Source organism: Ooceraea biroi, chromosome 6, assembly GCF_003672135.1.
Source record: "Ooceraea biroi isolate clonal line C1 chromosome 6, Obir_v5.4, whole genome shotgun sequence".
Taxonomy (NCBI): domain Eukaryota; kingdom Metazoa; phylum Arthropoda; class Insecta; order Hymenoptera; family Formicidae; genus Ooceraea; species Ooceraea biroi.
The window spans coordinates 5734636-5758248 of record NC_039511.1 but is presented as its reverse complement, the minus strand read 5'-3'; the positions used below and the strand labels follow the sequence as shown (position 1 = coordinate 5758248).

The 23613-nt window shown below is 37.0% G+C and overlaps 1 protein-coding gene and 1 long non-coding RNA gene across 2 annotated transcripts in view; one reads left to right on the top strand and one right to left on the bottom strand.

Annotated features, from left to right (window-relative positions):
* LOC105286657 (titin) overlaps positions 1-23613 on the top strand; it is a 119348-nt gene that overhangs the window by 57433 nt on the left and 38302 nt on the right. The window contains 19 exon segments of the mRNA XM_026970173.1: positions 1536-1875; positions 1971-2691; positions 2792-3130; positions 3214-3370; positions 3489-3655; positions 3746-3875; positions 9170-16018; positions 16838-17610; positions 17755-18214; positions 18297-18388; positions 18487-18584; positions 18676-18896; positions 19229-19303; positions 20846-20950; positions 21030-21438; positions 21534-21603; positions 21693-22481; positions 22703-22769; positions 23021-23074. Coding sequence (XP_026825974.1) covers positions 1536-1875; positions 1971-2691; positions 2792-3130; positions 3214-3370; positions 3489-3655; positions 3746-3875; positions 9170-16018; positions 16838-17610; positions 17755-18214; positions 18297-18388; positions 18487-18584; positions 18676-18896; positions 19229-19303; positions 20846-20950; positions 21030-21438; positions 21534-21603; positions 21693-22481; positions 22703-22769; positions 23021-23074 — 11916 coding nt within the window.
* The window catches only part of LOC105284951, a 57118-nt gene continuing 38670 nt past the window's right edge, over positions 5166-23613 (bottom strand). The window contains exon 2 of the long non-coding RNA XR_003406630.1: positions 5166-8908. This is a non-coding gene — a long non-coding RNA (uncharacterized LOC105284951). The remainder of the gene's footprint in view (positions 8909-23613) is intronic.

Here is a 23613-nt window from a genome sequence, read left to right as displayed (position 1 = left end):
AAAATGGTACAGGACTTTTTAATTCAGTTTGACGAGATCTACTTGTGAGCGAGAGGTTTTTCGCTTTATGTCAGACACCCTGTATATTGTTGCGCTGAAGAGAAAACGGATTCATTGCTCATTATTACAATATTTTTAAGTTATTCTATTTGTACTCAATTTATTTCACACGAGCTTACGCGTATAAATATATGTTGTGGGGATTAGATTCCCAAAATCTTATTTGATGTATTATAATATAATATTATTTACTTCAGATATTTATTTAATATTTTTTATTACATCATATTTATCGTAGTGTTTCTTTACTACTACAGCAAATATTAAATAGACCGTATTTCTCAGTGTCGGGCAATATAAGTAAATTCTATTATGTGTTTAATCTATCTGGTTTTGTTTTTTTGGAGATATGCATCTCTCGCGTTATCTATCCTTTGATGTGTCATTTAAAATATAGCGAGATTGTCAAAGCTACTTCATCGAAAAAAGTCGGGGTAGGCTGTGTCGGGACACGGCCGCAAGTTTTTAACGTGAATACGTCATGTTAATGGAAAGAGTTCAAAGAAAGATAGTAGTTTCAATCAACTGTGTATATTTTCAATATCACAATATTACAAGTTTCTCGGGTTGGTCAAATCGGACACCCTATATATTTAAATCAAAAGTCGACACCGAGAATATTATAAAATCGCAAATAAAAATTTTTCGGTTGGTCAATAAAAATCGGACAACCTATATATTATAATCCAAAGTCGACACCTTGTATATTATAATAAGATAAAGTGAGATACCCTATATATTATAATTATAATTAAAATGAGACTGTATATTAAAATTGAATGAAAGAAATTTCGTCACGCGTCCCGTGACGCGGGACGCGTGACGCGTGACGCTCAACTTTTCAAATTGGCATCCATCGAGTTATAAGACGTATTCACGTCAAAAACATAAATGTTGACAAGTTATGTTAAATTATTTAATTAATTATATGAAACAGTTTTGTTTTGTAATTTTTTTGTTCTGTTTAAATATTGAAGAGAAAACCCTTCTTATAATACGAAGGAAAGCACGTTCGTAAAAGGCAAACGATTTAATAATGTTTCCAATAATATGAGAAAAAATGAACAACAATTTTAAATATGTGTTGTAACTACGTGTTATAATTTGAATTTCCCAAATCCAGCTCGATTCCTTTAGGTGTCGTCGATATGTGTTGCATCGTCATCCACGTACTGTGTCTTCTAAATATCGTGGTATTTGATTAAATTTCGTTTTCTGATTAAGAGAAACGCAACGTTGCTTCAATGAGATATATTTAAGTTTCCATTAAATCGGGATGAACGTTATATCTTCAGGAAAGGATACAGATGTAAACGTTAATTTGTACAAAAAAAAGACCGAAGAACGTTGCATTCTCTACCAAGATCAACCGATCGATATGTCCTCATAAAGCACGCGATTTTGTTTCTGTTTTTTTTTCTTTATTAAGTATGAGGCACAACAGAATACACGGATCTAACATGTTATTTCTTCAGCCTGGTACGATTATGGACTAACGCAGTACCAAAGCGAGCGACAGAATACAGAACTGGAGCGCGTGTTTGATGAACGCCACCAGAGCGTTTCTCAGGGCATAGAAATAGCCACGGAACATCTTGCTCCTAAAGTTATCAAAGAGCCTGAAACTGAGTGGCAGAAATCCGTGAAAAACAAAAAGAATGAGGACTATTATAATAAACTGATGACTCTCGAGGAGGAGCAAATGCTCAAAGAAAGCAGATTAAGGGAGGCCTCGCATCAGTTCGCCATTCCTGGCGACAAAATTGTTTCAGATTCTGTAGCAAGAGGAATGGCACAAAAGTATGAAGAGAATTTGTAAGTATTGTCATAATGAACATTTAACAGATATGATATCGTGCCAACACAATTTTTAATAATATCCATGCTAATTATCAATTTTTTATCATCAGGGAGGAACAACCTCTGCAACCGGTGCAACCACCGCCGAAATATGTGAAGAAACCGCACGTTACGGAAGTAGATATAGACACAGAGCGTATTAAGGCCACCGGAAAATATCCTCCGGAACCGTCGGAATCCACAGTTCATGGTCGCGAGGTTCATGTGGCTAAGCAGAAGCAGACACAGAAAGAAGTCAAAGGTGATACAGAAATAACTAGAAAAATCACAGCAACAGAGACCACAGAAGTGGAACACAAAGCAAAGACGCAAGAGCGCGTAGTTCAAGGCCAAGTTAAACCAGCCAAACCGCCCGTCTTCACGAAGAAGATTCAACCCTGCAGAGCGTTCGAGCAAGAACAGGCTAAATTCGAGGTCGAATTCGATGGTGATCCATTGCCGACCATCAAGTGGTATCGCGAGGATTTCCCTATACAAAATTCGGCCGATCTCCAAATTTACACCTTCAATACTAAATCGGTGTTGATTATCAGACAAGTCTTCATGGAAGACTCCGGTGTCTTTTCTGTCATCGCCGAGAACAGGGGAGGAAAGGCCAAATGCAGTGCCAATTTGGTCGTGGAGGAACGCAGAAGGCAACCTGGACGAGGTGGTGTGATACCACCCAGCTTCCTGTCTACTATTCAACCTACTTCCGTAGCTACCGGACAGCTCGCTAGATTTGACGCCAAAATCACTGGCACTAAACCTTTGGACGTTTATTGGCTCAAGGTAATATGTCATTTAAATTTCTGTATTAATATAAAATATAAATTATACATGGATATGAAATTAATTGAAACATAAATTTAAATGCGTTTTTTTATTGCAGAACGGCAAGAAAATAACAGCGGATATTCGTTATAAAACTTTGGAAGAGGATAACACTTATACGCTTCTGATCTTGGAGACGGTGCCGGAAGACACTGCCAAGTACGAGTGCGTTGCGATTAATAGTGCCGGAGAAGCACGATGTGAAGGGGAATGCACTGTTCGCGGACCTCAATCTCCAACAAAAGTCGCGAAACTCACAACACCGACAGTGGAAAAAGCGCCGACTGTTTTGGAACCGTTGAGGGATCAAACCATTAAAGAGGGTACTTCCGTTGCTTTCGCCTGCAGGATTATAGGAAAACCCGTTCCTACTGTGCAATGGAAAAAAGCCGACAAGGTACCCAGCGTTATAATAATAATCTTAATTTTATAAACTTTTCGCCAATATTTTTTTCATTTAAATGCTTATCAAATTTGTAGGTGATCAAACCGTCGAAGTACTTCCAAATGCATAAAGAAGGCGATTTTTGTACCCTGAGGATTTCGGAGGCATTCCCCGAAGATGAAGGCGTATACAAATGTATTGCCAAAAATCCCGCTGGTGAGGTTACCACATCCGCCAATCTCAGAGTTCTCGGTAAGAGAAAAGAAAAAAAAGATTATTTTATTCTAATAATACACTTTTCATATATTAAAAAATTTTTTATTAATATACCGCATGAAGATAAAGATCATTATTTTCTGTTCTTGATTAGCACCCGACACAGGTGATGTTTTACCAAAGCTGACGCCTCTGAAGGACCAGATAGTCATGGAAGGACAGCCGGCTCAATTCAAGACCCAAGTGAGCCCAGCGAAGCCAAAGCCGACGATTCAGTGGTACCGAGAGGGTGCCTTGATCCCGCAATCGCCAGACTTCCAGGTAGACTTCATTATTATTTGCCCTATGAAGCTATTAAAGAAAATCTTGCCCGGACGTGATATTCATACAAATATGGTACGTTGCTTTCAGATGATTCATGAAGGCAACAACGCAGTGCTACTCATAGCAACCACCTACGAGGAGGATACTGGCACCTTCACCTGCCGCGCTACAACCTCAGCCGGTACCGTAGAAACGTCCGCCAAACTCATCGTCAAAAGTAAGAACTGAATCAAAGATACAGATTCGATTGCTAACACAATACGCGAGATTGAACTTATATTATACATCTCCAAGAACACTGCCGGAGACGAACGTATACTCGAGACAGTGGCATGACAAATTAATTTAATGTATAACATTATTAAATTAATACTGGTAACTAATCCTGTTAAATTTCGGAAAGGATGATATTAACATGATATTTCTGTCCTGTTACACGTCTCGCGCATCGATTAAATTTTGTCTACCTTCTTTACGTAGTCTTTTGCCTTTCGATATCTGCATATGTATACGATACGGTAATTCGAATTCTATGGACCGTTAATCGTTCCGAAACGGAACGAATTTTAATTTAATTTAATCGACCTTCAACAACATGTAATATGCTGAAACAGATGTAAAAGAATGTTGTCGTCGATAGAATTAATCGTTGAATTTGAGAATTCTTCTAATATACAATTAATCATAATTAATAAGCTCTTCGTCTAACGTATTCGCATTAACGTCTCTACGTCGTCTCAAATACAGCCGTCTCCGCGCAGCGCGATTCGCCGTGAATTATCCATTCATATTTTTATTTTTGTGCTTTGTTGTTGCCCCCTTGAGAAACCGTAACCCACCGATCGCTAGATTTCTCAGCTCCTATCACAAAACACCCTCTAATCAAAAAAGTCGTGCGCGCCCGGGGAGTTTGTACTAACTCGTCATGTATTGAGCATTAGCCGAGCGAGTGAAACGAGAAGCCATGATTAATGACCATATTACAAAACTGCAACCCTTGAGGAAAATACCGTAAGACATATCGTGAAATGCGCAACGGTCGCGAAGGTGGTGCTGCAAAGATCGATATTATCGAGAATTATTATATATTATCGAAAAGTCAAAATCAAAATGGCTCCATTTGTAAATGTAATCGGTTGGGACAAATGTAGCGCGGATTACTTAAGATCGATAAGCATAAAAAAACCCGATAGAGCGAGACGTCGTTCTACGAGTGTCCCGCCGTCAGTATTTCGACTTTTGTCGCAGAACGAAGGTGCAATTCGCAGCCTTTTTATAAGTGAGTGCTATCAATTCTGTAAATAGGTAATATAATCGCAGAATAGAACTTCGCGCGATATTAGTCAGTATCAATGGATTTAAAGTCAGTAGCGGTGCGACTGCGTTAAATACGTAACTCGTTTACTCGTTCGTTGTAGTCTCGATGTTTATTACAAAAACTATACATATATTTACGTACACGTATCATCTTGCTATATATGTATGTTCACGTAACTATAAATATTCATTTATTAGAGAGATCACAACACACACGCACACGGATAGAAATACCGTTTAACGTTTTACTAATCGACTATTTATTATTGTACAATGAAAGTCGCAATAAAACCGAATGTTGTAAGTATGTCCAAGTCTCGTTTGTTGCCGTTTCGACAACCATGGTCTGATTATTCATGTTTTGTCAAGCTTTGTCGTGTAAATGACAGTTTGACGCGACATTACGACTGCCCGATAGAAGAACTTTCATGGCGATAGAGGATTCAAGGCCAGCGTGGCGTAAAATACACGTAAAACCTGTATAGTTGTTTTTTTATTTGTGAAATATGTTTCCTTTTTACGAGCTTTGCGCGCGTAATGCGTAAATCCAGATCGTTACACTCGATAATCTTGCAATAAGGTAATATATGATGAAAGATGTTTACCGTTGGATTCTTGCAACGGAGAGAATACGTCTTCGTTTGAATTCTCCGGAGTGTAACGCGCGAGGGAGAAAGGGAGAAAGAACAACAAGATACACAATTCGTGCGTAGCGAGGGAAGACAAATTGTTTGTAGAGAAATAAATCTACATAACAGCAGAAACGGATATTTTCGGTTCTCCTGATTTACGTGAATACCGAGCATGTGGCTTCCAAGTAATACGGAAGTGTATAATCGTGGCGATGAGCGTTTGCATAATAAACGCGATCTTTCTTAATAATAAGCCCCGCAGCTCTATATATGTGTATTTACATTAAGCTGCTTCTGTCATGCGGCACACGTTCCGAGCGAAAAGCAGATGCAGTGCCGTGTGCACACTCGGCTAGGCCCTTTTCTTGGGCTATTTCTGAGCACGTGATGTGTATTACATTACCTGGCTATATTTGGCCGCCGACGCGGAACTCCGCGAAGATTTGACGACGTCGACCACGGTTTGAGTTGTTCGTGTTCTCACTTGTGCAGATGCCTTATCATCTCGTATAATCTACTCTCTTTATATTTTATTTATAACTTTTACTTTTAAACATTATTTAATGAAACTAAAAGTCTATAACTTAATTGCACAATTGTACCTTAAAATGTATTGTAAACTGCGGATTCCGTATCTTTAAAGAATATTCGCGCGCATTACGCATTTGCCAAAATCTTGCCATTTGTTACAAATGCAGATCATAAATTTAATGTCAACATCAAATGGCTTGGAAATTGGTCCCTCATTAATGCTCAACTCAACTCAGGAATTTCAAACGCGGAATCGAATATATACATATCTAAAAAAAGAATAGTCTTTAGAGCTGTTTCTAAATGTTCAACGAAGAAGAATTAAAACCTATATTCATATGCTTTCGAAACACGCTCCGTTGATATTTCAATTGAAAAGTGCACACTGGCACTTGGCGAGCTTCGAGCGACCTTGAAGACGAAACGATGATATTTTCCAAGAGAACAAATGGACACACTGATTCATCAAGAAGACATTCTTTTTCATCTCTGTCTTCGATCCCAGACTACCACCTTCGTTCGATGCTTCGTCAGCACGGTGATTTCGAGAGAAGAGTTGGCCGAAGCAGTTGACTATTTTGGCTCCGCCCCGAACCAGCTGCCAGTGATTCAGCCATGCCAGAAATAATATGGGGAAGCGCGTGTCAGCGCACTCTGCAAAACGAGAGAAAATTATTTTTAGTGAACCAGCGTTCAAGATACATAGTACAGCAGACTACGTTGCAATGACCAAACTCAGCGAGAAGTTAACGTTACCTGTCGATGTGACTGTACTTAGAAATATAAATGGAGAGAATTGAATGTGAATCAATAATAGGTCCAATTCTTCAAGTGCTCTTTTTTAATTCGATTTCACTTACGCTGTCCGATCGTAGAAAAATTAAATCTAAACTATATGAAAATTACTTGTTACTTACTTGAAGAATGGGCTTCTAGTACTGCTTTGCATTCCGTTTCGATTGCCATCTTTGTGTAATTAGAAAAAGAAATAAAACTTTTATTAATGATCAAAAAGATGGCATAGCGTTGCTCACTGATATGATATCGTTTTTACATTATGAATTCAATGCAAATTTTTTATGTATCTTTATCTGAGAGAAACTCGATTTATAATGCGTTGTATATTCGATATATGTAATAAGCAATATGCCGCATAATGTTAATGTACATTGAGCAGTCGTAAGGATAAAGGGATAAGGGATAAAAATCCAAATACGCGTGTCTAACATCTAATACACATTTATCTTATTGCCTTTATTTTTAATTCTGTATATAATTACATTGATCCAGTATTCCGTAATTTACCGAATAAACTGTATATTATCGTGTAGAAAGTAGTAGATTACTGTCCCTATGTTCATGCGCGCTTATAAGCACATAAATATTATAGTCGTTTAATTTCCCGAGTAATATCTAATTGTAAATTATTAAGTTTACTGAGCGGTGAAACACTTCACTTTTTCTCGTAACTTCAACAATTTCTCAAATTATTACGATGATAATCAAATAATTTCACTTTGCACGAAAGTCTCGACCAAAGAGCATACATTACAAAAAAAAACAAAAGTTACTCAAAAGCAAAACGCATCGATATTTCTCAGAGTACGAAAAGTTTGTTTTCGAGACAGCTATGTACACAGATCACTAAATAATTCACCGCTCAAACTGCGTGCGCGATTATCGAAATGCACCACCTTTACGGCACTGTGGCAAGACGTTCGAATGTGTCCAGTTTAAATGAGGCTGCACTTCGGTCGAATGCATGCGAAAGGAGAAATTTTCGCCGCGGAATGACAAGTGCGAGAAACGTGCTTTTCAACTGAAGGCAGCAAGCTGTCAAACGCAACACCTCTTTCACTTTTCACCCGTTTCACTGAATGTCATTATCACTGGATGTTATCGGCGTCCAATCAGGAGAGCATGTCGAGGGACTCGTCCGGTTTTCCTTGGTTCCTTCACCTTCGACTTCCAACTGATTACTATTACGGCTAGAAGTAGCGCGAAGTAGGGACGTGTGTCTTGCACGTTAAGGATCTCCACCGAGTTACTACGCGGGAGTCCGCTTCGCGCTGAAGGAAGCTCGCAAGTACCTCCTCGCGAACTCTGCGAGCACTACGAACGGCACGACTCGCGCGACTACACTTAATATAATCCATTTTCACGCGACCTCGGGTCTTCGTATCCATTAAAGCTAATAATGTCCCGGGCGTCATCGAGCCGTCGTAACAACGCAACGTATTTTATTGCATCTCGGGGGAGAGGCTCCCACGCAGAGTGGAATCGCAGATGACAAATACTTTACTCAGATTATTTAAAGATAACACAAAGAAGGTAGACCCACGCGTTTTGCATTGTTATACTACGAGCACATATGTCCTTCACATGTGCTTTTGACTTGAACCGTTGGTTGCCGTCAAGTAAAACACACAGCCATGCTTTACATATATTTATACATAGATATCTTAATTTCATAGCTACGTTTATAATTATTTGTAAGCAGTATTCATGCATTTTACAATTAATTATTTCACACATTTATTATACAAATTAATTACAATCATAATTAATGAAATTAAACTACTTTATGCATTAGAATAATTGGCATAGAATTATGTTTTAGCTACCTTAAGTGAAGGTAGATTTAATTAACTATAATTGATCATAAATTATTATTAATAACTCGAATAATTGGCTCCTCCGAGATAGTCTGGCGAACTGCCTTGATTTCTATCCGAGAAATTTATTCAGTCAGAATCCATCCTCCATCACCCTGCAATCACAAAATAAATTTTTAAATGTCTTTACAAATGCACGGTGTGTAAATGTTTATGGCGTTAATTCTACGATATTAAAAAGCTTATTGACCAAATTTATAAAAATGTTTTTTTTTAGTTTAATAGCATGTGCCGCACAAATTATAATTTCAACTATAATTTCAGTTAAGTTTTTCTTAACTAAACATGCGTGACAGTGTGATATAGATAGTTGAAAATGTTCAAAGTCATTCAAAACTACTTTCCGTAACTTACAGAAAGAAAAGGAGCTTATTATCCGGTTCCCGCGGAAATTGACGCCAGTATAGGAGTAGATGAGAAATTTCATAAAGATAGAAGAGAAGATATTGTATTAAGATCTCTTGACGAAAATGGTTTACCACTTCAAGTACAGCTTCAACCAGGTGATGAATCACTGCCTTGGCGAACAGGACGCGTACAACATCGACCTCAGGTTAGAGACTCACTTCCATGGCGGAAAGTGAAAACAAAATCGAGAGATTCCTCTTTGGACAAGCTTCGAGCTTTCGAAAGTCAAATAAAACCATGGACCGAGGAAGAAGTAGTTTTGAAGAAAACTCCACAGATTGTCAAAGATGTAGCAAAAGAAAAACTGGAAGAAGTTGAATTGAGGCCGGCAAAGATTGAGAAAAAAGAAATTTATGCATCCGACCTTGAAACTGTCAAATTGAAATCCGTACCTAGAGATGTAACAAAAGTTGTAACAACTGAAGAAAAAGTAACTCATATCGACGATACCCAGATGGAACTTTATAGAGAAGAAGCAGATGCTACTTTGCTAAAAACATCACGTCGTTTAGATGAAACTGTGTCAAAAAAGGAGAAAGACGAAATATCAAAACCATGGACAGACGAACAAATCATCTTAAAGAAAACAAAACCTAAGACGAAAATTTTAGAAGAAGAGACCCTTGAAAAAATAGATTATCACGAAGAAGAGGACAGATCATTGCTCAGTATTTCAAAAGACGAGGAAACGCGGAAAATAAAGAAAGAAAAGCCTATTATAGAAAAACCAGAACAATCAAAACCATGGACGGAAGAACAAATTGTCTTGAAGAAAGCAAAACCGGAACGAAAAGAAATACCTAAAGAAATGGTAGAAACTGTTTCACTAAAACCTTCGCAAATAATAAAAAAGGATATTTCAAAACCTACTTTGGAAACAGCAGACCTTAAACCAATTCCCAAGGAAAAATCTGAAGTAAGTTCAGTAGAAGAAGTTTCACGCACTGACGTGTCCGTAATTGAAGAAGCCACGAGCAAAGAGGTCGATAAAATAATCATAGAGAAAACAGATAAAACAAAACCTTGGACAGAAGAAAGAATAACTTTAAAGAAATCTCAACCTATCCAAAGAGAAATAGAACAAGAAGTACTGGAAACTGTAGAGTTAAAGCCATCAAGACTCACTAAAATGGAATTGCGAAAACCAAGCTTAGAGAAAGTAGATTTGAAACCTATTACAAAAGAGAAAACGGAAAAAGATACTATAAAAACCGTTAAAACAGCTGACTATATTGAAAAAGAAGATACAACTTTACTTCAAGTTACATCGGAAGAAGAAACTAAAATTACCATTGATAAGAAGATAAAGAAAGAAGAAGAAATACCACAAGAAAAGCCAGAATCAAAACCATGGACAGAAGAAAAAATTACTTTGAAGAAATCTAAACCTATTCGGAAAGAAATAGAAAAAGAAGTACTAGAAACCGTAGAGTTAAAACCATCTAGACCTACTAAGACGGAATTACGAAAACCAAGCTTAGAAAAAGTAGATTTGAAGCCTGTTACAAAAGAAAAACCGGAAATAAGTGTTACAGAAACTGCTAAAACAGCTGATTATGTTGAAAAAGAAGATACTAGTTTACTTCAAGTTACATCGGAAGAGGAAACTAAAATTATCATTGATAAAAAAGTAAAGAGAGAAGAAAAAGTATCACAAGAAAAACCAGAATTGAAACCATGGACGGAACAGAAAATTACTTTGAAGAAATCTAAACCTATCCGGAAAGAAATAGACAAAGAAGTATTGGAAACCGTAGAGTTAAAACCATCTAGACCTACTAAGACGGAATTACGAAAACCAAGCTTAGAAAAAGTCGATTTGAAGCCTGTTACAAAAGAAAAACCGGAAATAAGTGTTACAGAAACTGCTAAAACAGCCGACTATATTGAAAAAGAAGATACAACTTTACTTCAAGTTACATCGGAAGAAGAAACTAAAATTACCATTGATAAGAAGATAAAGAAAGAAGAAGAAATACCACAAGAAAAACCAGAATTGAAACCATGGACGGAACAGAAAATTACTTTGAAGAAATCTAAACCTATCCGGAAAGAAATAGACAAAGAAGTATTGGAAACCGTAGAGTTAAAACCATCTAGACCTACTAAGACGGAATTACGAAAACCAAGCTTAGAAAAAGTCGATTTGAAGCCTGTTACAAAAGAAAAACCGGAAATAAGTGTTACAGAAACTGCTAAAACAGCCGACTATATTGAAAAAGAAGATATAACTTTACTTCAAGTTACATCGGAAGAGGAAACTAAAATTACCATTGATAAGAAAATAAAGAGAGAAGAAGAAATACCACAAGAAAAGCCAGAATCAAAACCATGGACGGAACAGAAAATTACTTTGAAGAAATCTAAACCTATTCGGAAAGAAATAGAAAAAGAAGTACTGGAAACTGTAGAGTTAAAACCATCAAAACCTACTAAGACGGAATTGCGAAAACCAAGTTTGGAAAAAGTGGATTTGAAGCCTCTTACAAAGGAAAAACCAAAACCAGAAACCGCTCAAATAGCTGATTATGTTGAACAGGAGGATGCTACATTACTTCAAGTTTCAACTGAGATGCATGATACTGTCAAACGAGCAACATCGCGCACAGACAAAAAGTTAGTCACAGAAGAAAAACGTGACATTGAAGGAACGTTTGCTGAAGAGGAAGATACTACTTTGCTTAAAGTTACATCAGAGCAAGAAACCAAGCTTAGTATTGGAAAGAAACCACAGAGAAAAGAAGAAATACCGCAAGAAAAGCCAAAACCATGGACAGAAGAAAAAATTACTTTAAAGAAATCTAAACCTATCCGAAAAGAAATAGAAAAAGAAACTCTTGAAGATATATCACTAAAACCAGTACCAAAAATAGATAAAGTGGTATTAAAGAAAGAAGACGTAGAAACAATCGATTTAAAATCTGTCGAAACAAAAACTGTGGACTTAATTGAGATTAAAAAGCCAGAAGAAAAAGTACAATATTATGAAGAAGAAGATAAAGTTATTATTGAAACCGATAAAGATGTCGAAACTACTAAGAAAGTAATGCGTAAAACGAAACCCAGTATGCCATATACGGAAAAAGAAGATACCACAATTCTTGATATTGATAAAACTGATGTAACAACAATAAAATCTGTGGAAGAAGAGATACCTGTACCGTGGATTAGAGGAAGAAAGGCAAAAGAAAAGAAAGAAGTAGAAGAAATTAAACAAATATCTGAAGCTAAACTAGAAGAAGATAAACCTACAGAGATTTCGGAAGCTCCATGGCGCCGTAAACCAAAACCTTCAAAAATACAAGAAAAAGTTTCAGAAATCGTACCTGAAGAAGAAAAATCTGAAAAAACTCTGGAGTTACCATGGAAACGTGGAAAGACTATCATAAAACCCGTTAAAGAAGAACCTCAAACTGAAGACTTTACGTCTGTTATGCTAAAACCAACAAAACGGCATGAAAAACTGGAAGAACAAAAATCAATGGAAGAAACTGTACTCAAGCCAGTAAAACAATTGCCTAAAGAAAAAGAAATACCAGAAGAAGTCACTCTTAAATCAATTAAAAAAGAATTAAAAGCAGACAAAGCATCTGAAAACATTGAAGAAATTAATGGAGAAGTAACCACAGAGAAAGTGGATTTACCATGGAGACGTAAAAAGCCAAAACAACAAGAAGAAAAACCCGAAGAAATAAAGCCTGAGGAAGTAGTTTTGAAACCCGTGAAGAGACTTCCTAAAGAGGAAGAGACAAAGGAGGAGATAACATTGAAGCCAGTGAAGAAAGAGATACTTGAAGAAAAACCTGAAGAAGTTCGTCTAAAACCGGTGAAACGAATAGAAAAGCCTGAAGAAGTAAAGCCTGAGGAAGTGGTTCTGAAACCTGCCAAGAGGCTTCCCAAAGAGGAAGAGAAAAAGGAGGAGATAACATTGAAGCCAGTGAAGAAAGAGAAACCTGAAGAAAAACCGGAAGAGGTACATTTGAAACCAGTTAAACGCACAGAAAAACCCGAAGAAGCAAAGCCTGAGGAAGTGGTTTTGAAACCTGTCAAGAGGCTTCCCAAAGAGGAAGAGACAAAGGAGGAGATAACGTTGAAGCCAGTGAAGAAAGAGAAACCTGAAGAAAAACCCGAAGAGATTCATTTAAAACCGGTAAAACGCATAGAAAGGCCCGAAGAAGCAAAGCCTGAGGAGGTGGTTTTAAAACCTGTCAAGAGGCTTCCCAAAGAGGAAGAGACAAAGGAGGAGATAACGTTGAAGCCAGTGAAGAAAGAGAAACCTGAAGAAAAACCCGAAGAGATTCGTCTAAAACCGGTAAAACGCATAGAAAGGCCCGAAGAAGCAAAACCTGAGGAAGTGGTTCTGAAACCTGTCAAGAGGCTTCCCAAAGAGGAAGAGACAAAGGAGGAGATAATGTTGAAGCCAGTGAAGAAAGAGAAACCTGAAGAAAAACCCGAAGAGATTCATCTAAAACCGGTAAAACGCATAGAAAGGCCCGAAGAAGCAAAGCCTGAGGAAGTAGTTCTGAAACCTGTCAAGAGGCTTCCCAAAGAGGAAGAGACAAAGGAGGAGATAACATTGAAGCCAGTGAAGAAAGAGAAACCTAAAGAAAAACCTGAAGAGGTTCTTTTAAAACCAATAAAGCGCATAGAAAAGCTCGAAGAAGCAAAGCCTGAGGAAGTAGTTTTGAAACCTGTTAAGAAGCTTCCTAAAGAGGAAGAGATAAAAGAGGAGATAACATTGAAGCCAGTGAAGAAAGAAAAACCTGAAGAAAAACCGGAAGAGGTACATTTGAAACCAGTTAAACGCACAGAAAAACCCGAAGAAGCAAAACCTGAGGAAGTAGTTCTAAAACCTGTCAAGAGGCGTCCCAAAGAGGAAGAAACAAAGGAAGAAATAACGTTGAAGCCAGTGAAGAAAGAAAAACCGGAAGAGAAACCTGAAGAGGTTCGTCTAAAACCGATAAAGCGCATAGAAAAGCCTGAAGAAGCAAAGCCTGAGGAAGTGGTTCTGAAACCTGTTAAGAAGCTTCCTAAAGAGGAAGAGATAAAAGAGGAGATAACATTGAAGCCAGTGAAGAAAGAAAAACCTGAAGAAAAACCTGAAGAAGTTCATTTGAAACCGATAAAACGCATAGAAAAGCCCGAAGAAGCAAAGCCTGAGGAAGTAGTTCTAAAACCTGTCAAGAGGCGTCCCAAAGAGGAAGAAACAAAGGAAGAAATAACGTTGAAGCCAGTGAAGAAAGAAAAACCGGAAGAGAAACCTGAAGAGGTTCGTCTAAAACCGATAAAGCGCATAGAAAAGCCTAAAGAAGCAAAGCCTGAGGAAGTGGTTCTGAAACCTGTCAAGAGGCTTCCCAAAGAGGAAGAGACAAAGGAGGAGATAACATTGAAGCCAGTGAAGAAAGAGAAACCTGAAGAAACACCCGAAGAGATTCGTCTAAAACCGGTAAAACGCATAGAAAGGCCCGAAGAAGCAAAGCCTGAGGAAGTGGTGTTGAAACCTGTCAAGAGGCTTCCCAAAGAGGAAGAGGAAAAGGAGGAGATAACGTTGAAGCCAGTGAAGAAAGAGAAACCTGAAGAAAAACCCGAAGAAGTTCGTTTGAAACCGATAAAACGCATAGAAAAGCCCGAAGAAGCAAAGCCTGAGAAAGTGGTTCTGAAACCTGTTAAGAAGCTTGTTAAAGAGAAAGAAACTCAGGAACAAATTATTCTGAAACCAGTAGAAAAGGAAGACTCTGTGGAAATAATATCAAAACCTGAATTGGTGCCAGAAAAGATGGATAAACCTGTTGAAGAGAAACCAACAGAGATAGCGGCAGCTCCTTGGCGACGTACGAAACGAGCAAAGAAAATCGTTGATTTTCGAGAGGAGGTTACAGTAGTGCCCATTGATCAAGAAGAATCAGTTACAGAAGTTTGTGAACAAAAAGAAACGACCGAAGATATTCAAGAACTTGTTGAAAAGAAAGTAGAACCTGTGCAATTGCATAAAGAAGAAAAAGTAATTGAAGATATTATAACAAGCGAAGTTTCATGGAGGAAAAAGAAACAGAAACTTCCCGAAGAAATAAAGGTGGAAAAATCTGAAACTGCACAGCCTGAAGAACATGTACCAATTGCAATTCCAATTAAAGATGAAAAAGTATCTGAACTCATTGAAAAGGATACAATTCAATTGAAACCAGTTCCTAAAAAGAAACCGAAAAAAGAAGAAAAACCAGAGGAAATTAAATTAAAACCTGTAAAACTTGAGGAGCAAACAACAAAAGTGGAAGATAAAGAAGAAACCATTATTGAAACGGTTAAAACAGTATTTAGGAAAAAGGAAAAGATACCCGAAGAAATCATGCCTGTTGAGGAAAAACCAGAGGTTATGACAGAAACGAAAGAAATTAAGGAAATTGTTGAAGATGTTGAATTACAAGTCAAAAAAGATATTACGCAAGTAGAAGATCGTAAGAGAAAACGCAGACCACGTACTCAGGTCGACATATCTATCATGGATAAAGATAAAACTATTGCTCCACGATTTATCCAGAAATTACAACCTGTTATCGCTGAGTTTGAAAAACCTGCCAAATTCACGTGTACTGTAATAGGAAATCCCGTACCCGAAATATCTTGGTATAAAAACGAACAAGAACTCCATGCAAGTGAAAAATACACGATGACGATATTTGAGACAACTGCAACTTTAGAAATAACAAAAGTCAAAGAAGAAGATGTTGCCATGTATTCTTGCAGAGCATCCAACCCAGCTGGAGTAGCAACGTCTACTGTCAATCTCGTGATATTCGGTAGTAGCATTGTGGAGTGTAAAATCTTGATTTTAACTAAAATTTACATAAATAGTTATATATAGTTATTTATATAGTTATATAGTTGATTTTTTAATATCTTAAAGAATGAAGATTTATTACTTAATTCGCGTTAAAATATCACGAATATATAACACTTATAATATTTTTATAAAATTAACAATTGCCATGAACAATTACCACACATACGCATACACATGTACATAGCATGTCTTTATATATCAAAAATCTTAAAGAAATTTCTCATCAGAAAAAATTAACCGCTTGAATATCATTGAATAGCATTAATTACAAGATATGCACGAAAAGTATCGAACGGAGCGATTGTGCTTCTGCTATTTCATGTCTAAAAGTGACAAGCGGTGTGATCTTTTATGTTTTATGCTGAAAAGTATTAAGCGGCGCGATCGTACTTTTACTATTTTATATATATTATATTTTTATTTTTATTATTTTATATACAAAAGTATCAAGTTGCCTTACTTTCTTATGCTTTCTCGTAATAAAGTTTGTGAAAATTTCATTTTAGTAAAACTTTTCAATTTGTAACTAACGGTGCGCTGCGATAAGATTCGAACGCACTGTCATTGCCTGTCAGAATCTGCCAGGATAGTGTGATACTTTTCAGTATGGAACGGAAATAGCGTTGATCACCCTGCGTGATATTCGAATGATTAACGATGTGTTGTGAATCATAAATGCTACATAATTATATCTATGATGCACGCTGTGTGTTAGTAACTTTATCTTTTAATTTCTAATACTGCATAAATACATTACGTGACATCGCTTTTTCAGAAAAAGAAGAGGAAGGCATAGCACCGCATTTCCCAACGCCAATTAAACCGCTAATGATCGAAGAACATACACCTGCTTTATTGGAATGTGTTGTAACAGGTACACCAGTACCAGAAGTAAAATGGTATCGCGGTGAGAAAGAAGTAAAACCAAACGAAAAAACCGAAATAACTTTCAACCCGGAAACTGGAGAAGCTAAGCTTCAAATTTTAGAACCAACGCCTGAGGATGAAACGATTTATCGCGTACGTGCTGTAAATAAATACGGTCGTGCTGAATGCAGAGCCAACTTGGTAATTAGTAACATCGTTAAAGTAAGCAAACCAATTGTGCTTAGAGCACCGCGAATTACACGACCTCTGCCTGCTCTCGTAGCAGAGCGTGGAAAGCCTCTGAAACTTTTAGCTGACTTCGAAGGCGTGCCAAAGCCTGAAGTTAAGTGGTACCGGAATGGTGTTGAGATTACACCAACTGACAAGCGCAAGATAAATGTTTACGAAAGCACAGCCGAATTGATCATATCTGATGTCACGAAGAAAGATAGCGGGAAGTATGAGATCAGAGTTCAGAATGAAGTCGGTGAAGCAAGAAGTTCAAGTTCCGTCACCATTAAGGAACGCAAAGATACTACGAGCGAAGTGAAAGCGCCGAGATTTGTGGAACCAATTCAGCCCCAACTCGTTGCTGAAGGAGAAGTTGTTATCATGGAAACACGGGTAGAATCATATCCCACAGCATCCTTCCAATGGTTTCATGAAAGCAAACCACTTGAGGTAATTCATCCTACATTGTTCTTTTTATAATACAATACAATGCTAAATTATCTTTTGATTTTTATATAGAACATAAAATTTTATCCCAAATTTCATAAGATTAATATAATAAGAGGAATATAATTCTTGTTTGCTTTTTTGCAGTCAACGCCACAAGTAAGGATTGTGACTCAAGAGAATCGATCAATCTTAATGGTGAAACAAGTCACACCGGAACTCGCCGGCAGCTACACCTGCCGTGCTGAGAATGTTGGTGGCTCTGTAACTTGTACAGCTACTGTGAATATCACCGAAACAACATGGGAGGAAGCAGTTGAATTAGTTTCACCGACATTCGTTAAGAGACTCTCACCCGTAAGAGTCATGGATGGTGAGAGCGTCAATCTGACTTGTATCGTTGAAGGAAAACCGACGCCTAGAGTAGAATGGTATCACAATGAAAAATCGATCAAAGAAGGCAAAGAAATTACGATTGTCCAAGATATGGAGGGCGTGTGCAGCCTGGCTATTACTGAAGTATTCCCAGAGGATGCTGGAGAATACACTTGCCGTGCTGTAAATCCCGTTGGCGAAGCTGTCTGCAAATCGTCGCTCGTTGTCGAAGGTAACGTTGTTTGTTGCAAATTCATAACTGTAAAAAGTTTACCGCAGTTTTTCTACTTTATCATAATGAAATTAACTTCTAGCTTACGAGTATGTGCCTGACTCAGAAATTGCATCGTCGATAGTCGCGACGTCACTTACTACAGGATCAGAAGAAGATCTTCTATCTCCAAAAGTAAATATGATTATAACTGAAATAAAAATTAGTCAAAGACTGTATTAGACTGTACTAGATGCAATATTGGACATTGAAATTCATTTTTCTGTCTTTAGGAAACTCCGATCTTCGACACTGACGTAGAAGAATCCGCTCCAGAAATAATCAAGACTCTTCCTCAGTTAGTTCCTACCAAAGACGGGGAATTAACTAGGTAAGATACATTTAATGTAAAGATAAAAAGACATTTACGATATATTCGATATATCATATTTAGATGCTTATGCATATCTCTTCCCGCACAGATTGGAAGTAAAAGTGAAAGGTAAACCAAAACCGAAGGGAAAATGGTACAAGCAGGGCGTGGAAATCATTCCATCGCAAGAATTCCAGATCGAGGAATTTGAAGATGGTACGTCAGTGCTGACAATTGCCGAAACATTCCCCGACGACACTGGTGAAATAGTGTTTGAAGCATACAATCCACTCGGTGTGTCGACTACAATGACGTATCTATCAGTAGAAGGTAATATCTTCTATAGAATTTCCAAAGACTTTGCTAATTCGTTTAAGTTAAATTCTTTTCAGCTGTGCTCTTCGATTGGAGAAACGTCATCAAAGCACTTCTCTATAGCCTCCCGGTAAAAACCCGCTAATTATTCCACATTCCTGACATTATCCACACCAAACACTTGCAACATCCTCTACTTACACTATTTATTATTTTATCTATTGCGTTCTATGCAAGTCCATGAATCTCTTCAATCTCGGCTAAAAGCTTTTAGTTAAATACTGGTGAGATGGAAGGGATTCGTTATATATTTGCTATACGTTACTCATTGTCATTCTGTCGACTAGGTATACTCGGAACTAAAGAGTACCGAAAACCAGAGTGGGTCACACACATGGAAGAGATGCAGGAGGCTCTAAGAGGTAAGAATCGCACTCGTCGTCTGGACGTGACTGATTGCATGCTGAATGATGCAGAGTGTAGCTATTCAAGTGACAGCTTGGATGACCGTGCATTGAAAGACGAGAGTTCTCAAAGGGACAGTTCAACTGTGATAAGCGAATTTTCATCAACGAGGACTTTAATGAACATCGACAATGAAACAGATGCATTTGTCGAACCTAAAGCTAATAATGTGGGAAAATACGATTTTGCCGTTGAAGAAATCCCTTCTACATCATCAGTTATTGATTTGAAAGATAATTCTATGTCGATTTTAAATACGCAAGACATGAACATAAAACATCAAAAATATAATGAAAATATGATCGAAATATTGAACACATCAAAACAATTACCTGTGGATCCAACTGAGTACAAAAAGAATTTTGCTGAATTTCCGTCTATGAAGCATGAAAAAAAAATTCAAGAATATCAATCACCAATTGAAGAAAAAAGCGAAACAGCAAAAATGAGCGACCAACGCAATCCGGACACAAAGATACATAAAACAATTCCTAAAGAACTTGTAGTTAAACCGGTTTATAATTATAATAGAAAGTATCATACGTATCCAAAGTCCAGAATTCCAGTCTCAAAATATTCAAGGGAGCGACGTTATGAAAATTACGTCATGGATCCGCGAATGTTTCCATTAGAACCGAGAGAGATTGATCTGGAATCATTTCAGCAACTGCACACAGCGGATAGCCAAGAGGAGTTACAAGAATTCTTATTGCTTGAAAGTCAATGCAGCGGAAATCTCGGATTAGCAGACAATGTATATGTGTCTGAAGTATCATGTGATGAGTATCGAACCGAGGACGAAAGAGGCACGATGTCAGGTAGTATTTTACTTGAAACTAATCATAGCAATATATCGTTTGGGAATAACCATGCATGAACTTTTGTGTGTTTTTGCTAATTAGACTACTGACAGATTTATGAGAGCAATCTCGGCGTCAAGCAAAGAATCAGGTAAGAAATTTATTTAACCCTTTGAGGCATAGTGGTACGTATACGTACCACCTATTTATTCTCACATTTTCATGAAATATTTCATATTTGAGGAATTCTTGTCGGGTTTTTTGCGTTTTTTAGCTTCTTATATGATACGGGAACATATATGAAAGGTTGACAAGTGTTTTGCATAAGTTGTCCATTTATTATAAATAAACAAAATGTGAAAAATACACATTTTTACAGAAAAAATAATTTCCCACGAAGTATGAGTGAATTTTTTGCTCAAAATCAAGATTTGGGGGTTTTTTGAGTCGCTGATTACGAATCTGAGGCCCAAATTCTAAAATTCGCGATTTTTCATTTTTGCGTCCGCCATCTTGGATCCGCCATCTTGAATTTCGAAAATCTGATAACGGATTCGTCATCAGCGACCCCAGAAACCCCCGCATATAAATTTTCATGTGATTCGGATTTTCTGAAAAATGCGTGCCTCAAAGGGTTAAACCGTTTTTGCGCATTTAGTCTCGAAGGAATATGTCAAGAATGTCATATGATATTTTCAGCTACACAATCTGTTCCACGTTTTATCCAAGAAATAACGGATGTTTACACAAAGGAAGGAGACGTCGCTTTGTTTGAATGCGTCTACTCTGGTAATCCCAAACCAGGTAAATATTATATATGGATAAATATATAAATATAAAATTCACAAGTTGTATAACTTTTTATTATATCTTTAATTTCTAGATATTGTTTGGTATAAAAATGATAAGCTTATAATGAATACGGAAAATGTGAAAGTGCGCATATATGAAGAAGAAAATAAAACCATTCTAACAATCAAGCGGGCTACCAAAGAGGATGACGCCACATACATTTGCAAAGCTACTAGCGAAATTGGCATGGAAGTAACAAAAGCCAAACTGCGTGTTGATACTGTAAGCGAACTAGGACCAAAACCAGACGACACAATCAAAGAGGAAGAGAAACTAGAAATAAAACCAAAGAAACACGAAGAAAAGCCCTCTAAAAAGAAGAAACCTGAACTAAAGAAAGCGAAGGAAATCAAAGAGAAAGTAAAAGCCGAACGTATCAAAATCGATAAAGAAGAGATCCATGAAGAAAAAATCGTACCGAAAGAACAACCGGAAGAGAAGTCAGTAATTCTATACTGCGCTTATTTAATTATTACATTATATATTACACTTATTTCGTTTGCAAATTATATAGATTTGTCTTTTGTATTTTCAGGAGAATTGTCGATGTTGAAGAGACGCAAATACTGGAAACTACAAAAATTATAGAAGAGAAACCTGAGGAGGTATTGCAATATAAATTATTTATAGTTTTACGCAACTGTATCTGTTTGTAAGATTTCATGTAACTATCATCCTGTCTTTCATGTTTTAGGTTTCCAGAGCACGAAGGATAGTACCGATCCAAGAACCAATTATGACCGAAGCAACAGCTTCTCTGAAGAAAATTGACAATCAAAAGCCTCGAGAGCTCGTACCTAAAGCCGAAGAACGCGCCAAACGTATTGTCGAAGAGCGGGAAAGTGTTATTATATCAGAAATTACAAGTGAAGATATTGCCCCTGATTTCACCGTCGAAACAAAGGTGGATCACGCTGAAGTTACCTCGGAAATTCTACAACAAGTTTCAGTTTCTGAAACACAAGTAGAAACAAAACGCATAGAGAAGCAGAAGAAAGTAAAGAAGATGAAGGCAGAGAAAATTAAAGAAGAAATTACTGTAAAGGAGATCGTAGAGCGACAGAAAGAAAACATAGCTCGAGAAGTGGACGATATAATGGAAATGTTTGATGCGAAGGAGTTTGGTCCGGGAGAATCTCCCCTTCGAGAACTCGCGACGATTGGCTACTTGGTTCGACAAGGTGTCTCCGTTAATGAAATAAACGAGTGCCTTTACAGGACTGAGATCTTTCCTGCTCTAAAAACACCCGATGCGCAAAACGCTTTGGTTCAATTAGTAGAGAGAAAGGGCCATGGTCCCCTAATCACGCAAGTACTTACCGAGGAGACAACGGCTGATGAGAGTTTCGTCGCAGCAACAGTCGGTTTTCGTGCTTTTATGAGGATGGTCGAGCTACAACATGCTACCGTAGAAGAAGTTATCACACATTTTGCTCCGGAAGATTTCAGACCACGCGCTTGGGAAGTTACAGAAATTTCCGAGGTATTAAGATATATTATAAATATTATCTAAGTTTCTAACAATTTTCTAAGTATTTTTTCTTCTCCTCTTTTCTCCCTTCCTCTATCTCTCTCTGCCTCTTTCTCTCGCTTTCTCTTCTTTTCTCTTTCTCTTTACCTCTCTCTCTCCCTCTATTTCTTTCTATACGGTTTGTCTTCGATAAAATATTAAAGTATTGCCTTTTCATTCTCTTCTTTTCGTAGGTCGAAACTGAAGAACGCGCTACTGAAAGAGTAGATGTCGTTCACAAAATGGAGGTTCATTTTATGGGTAAGCCGAGTTTGTAGATTGTATAATTTTCCTAAAGACAAAAATCTTAAAACAATTATTGGGTTACCCGGAAAATCTGTATATTAATTCTTTGCATTAATTCTGAATGCAAAGTGCATTTAAATTGTGCTAAAAAAATCTGCATGGACTTTCCGGTCAAGCCAATATTTATATGTAAGCTAAAAAAATTTATAGGTAAATATTTATATGTAGCTTTTTCATTTATATAATTCTAAATTTTCTAATTTCAGAAAAGAGAGATGAGAGGAAAGCTACTCACTTGCAGGATATTCGAGAAATTAAAGGTTCGAAATAACAAATTTCGAAGCATGTGACTATTTATATGATCTACAATTTTAACAAATCAATGCTGTCAAAATAAGCAGTGCTTCTATCATAATTCTGCATAGTTTTACTGTCAGTTTACAGTTAATGCTACACCGTGTATTTGTAATTTTAATTAATTTGATTTCATTTAAACGCACATTCCGTTAATAGCATTTCACATAATAATATGCTTAAATTTGTAAATTAAAATTATTTTAGGTTCGTAGAAACACAATTTAATTTTTAAAACGTGATATTTCTTATTACACAGTATTTTTAAACGACTTCTCCGTTTCTAAGTAATATGTAAAGTCTAGTAAGAAGGATGTATGGTCAACAGCAAATAATGTTTATCGCTGTTATAATGATCGTTTTACTATGTTTTCAGATGCATGAAGCTTTACATAATCGAATAATATCAGTGCGATTTTTTTCGCTTATGCCGCTATGCTTTCCACACGCGATACATCCCATCCTTTTATTATGTATAATATATTTCCTTCTATCACATTTTAAT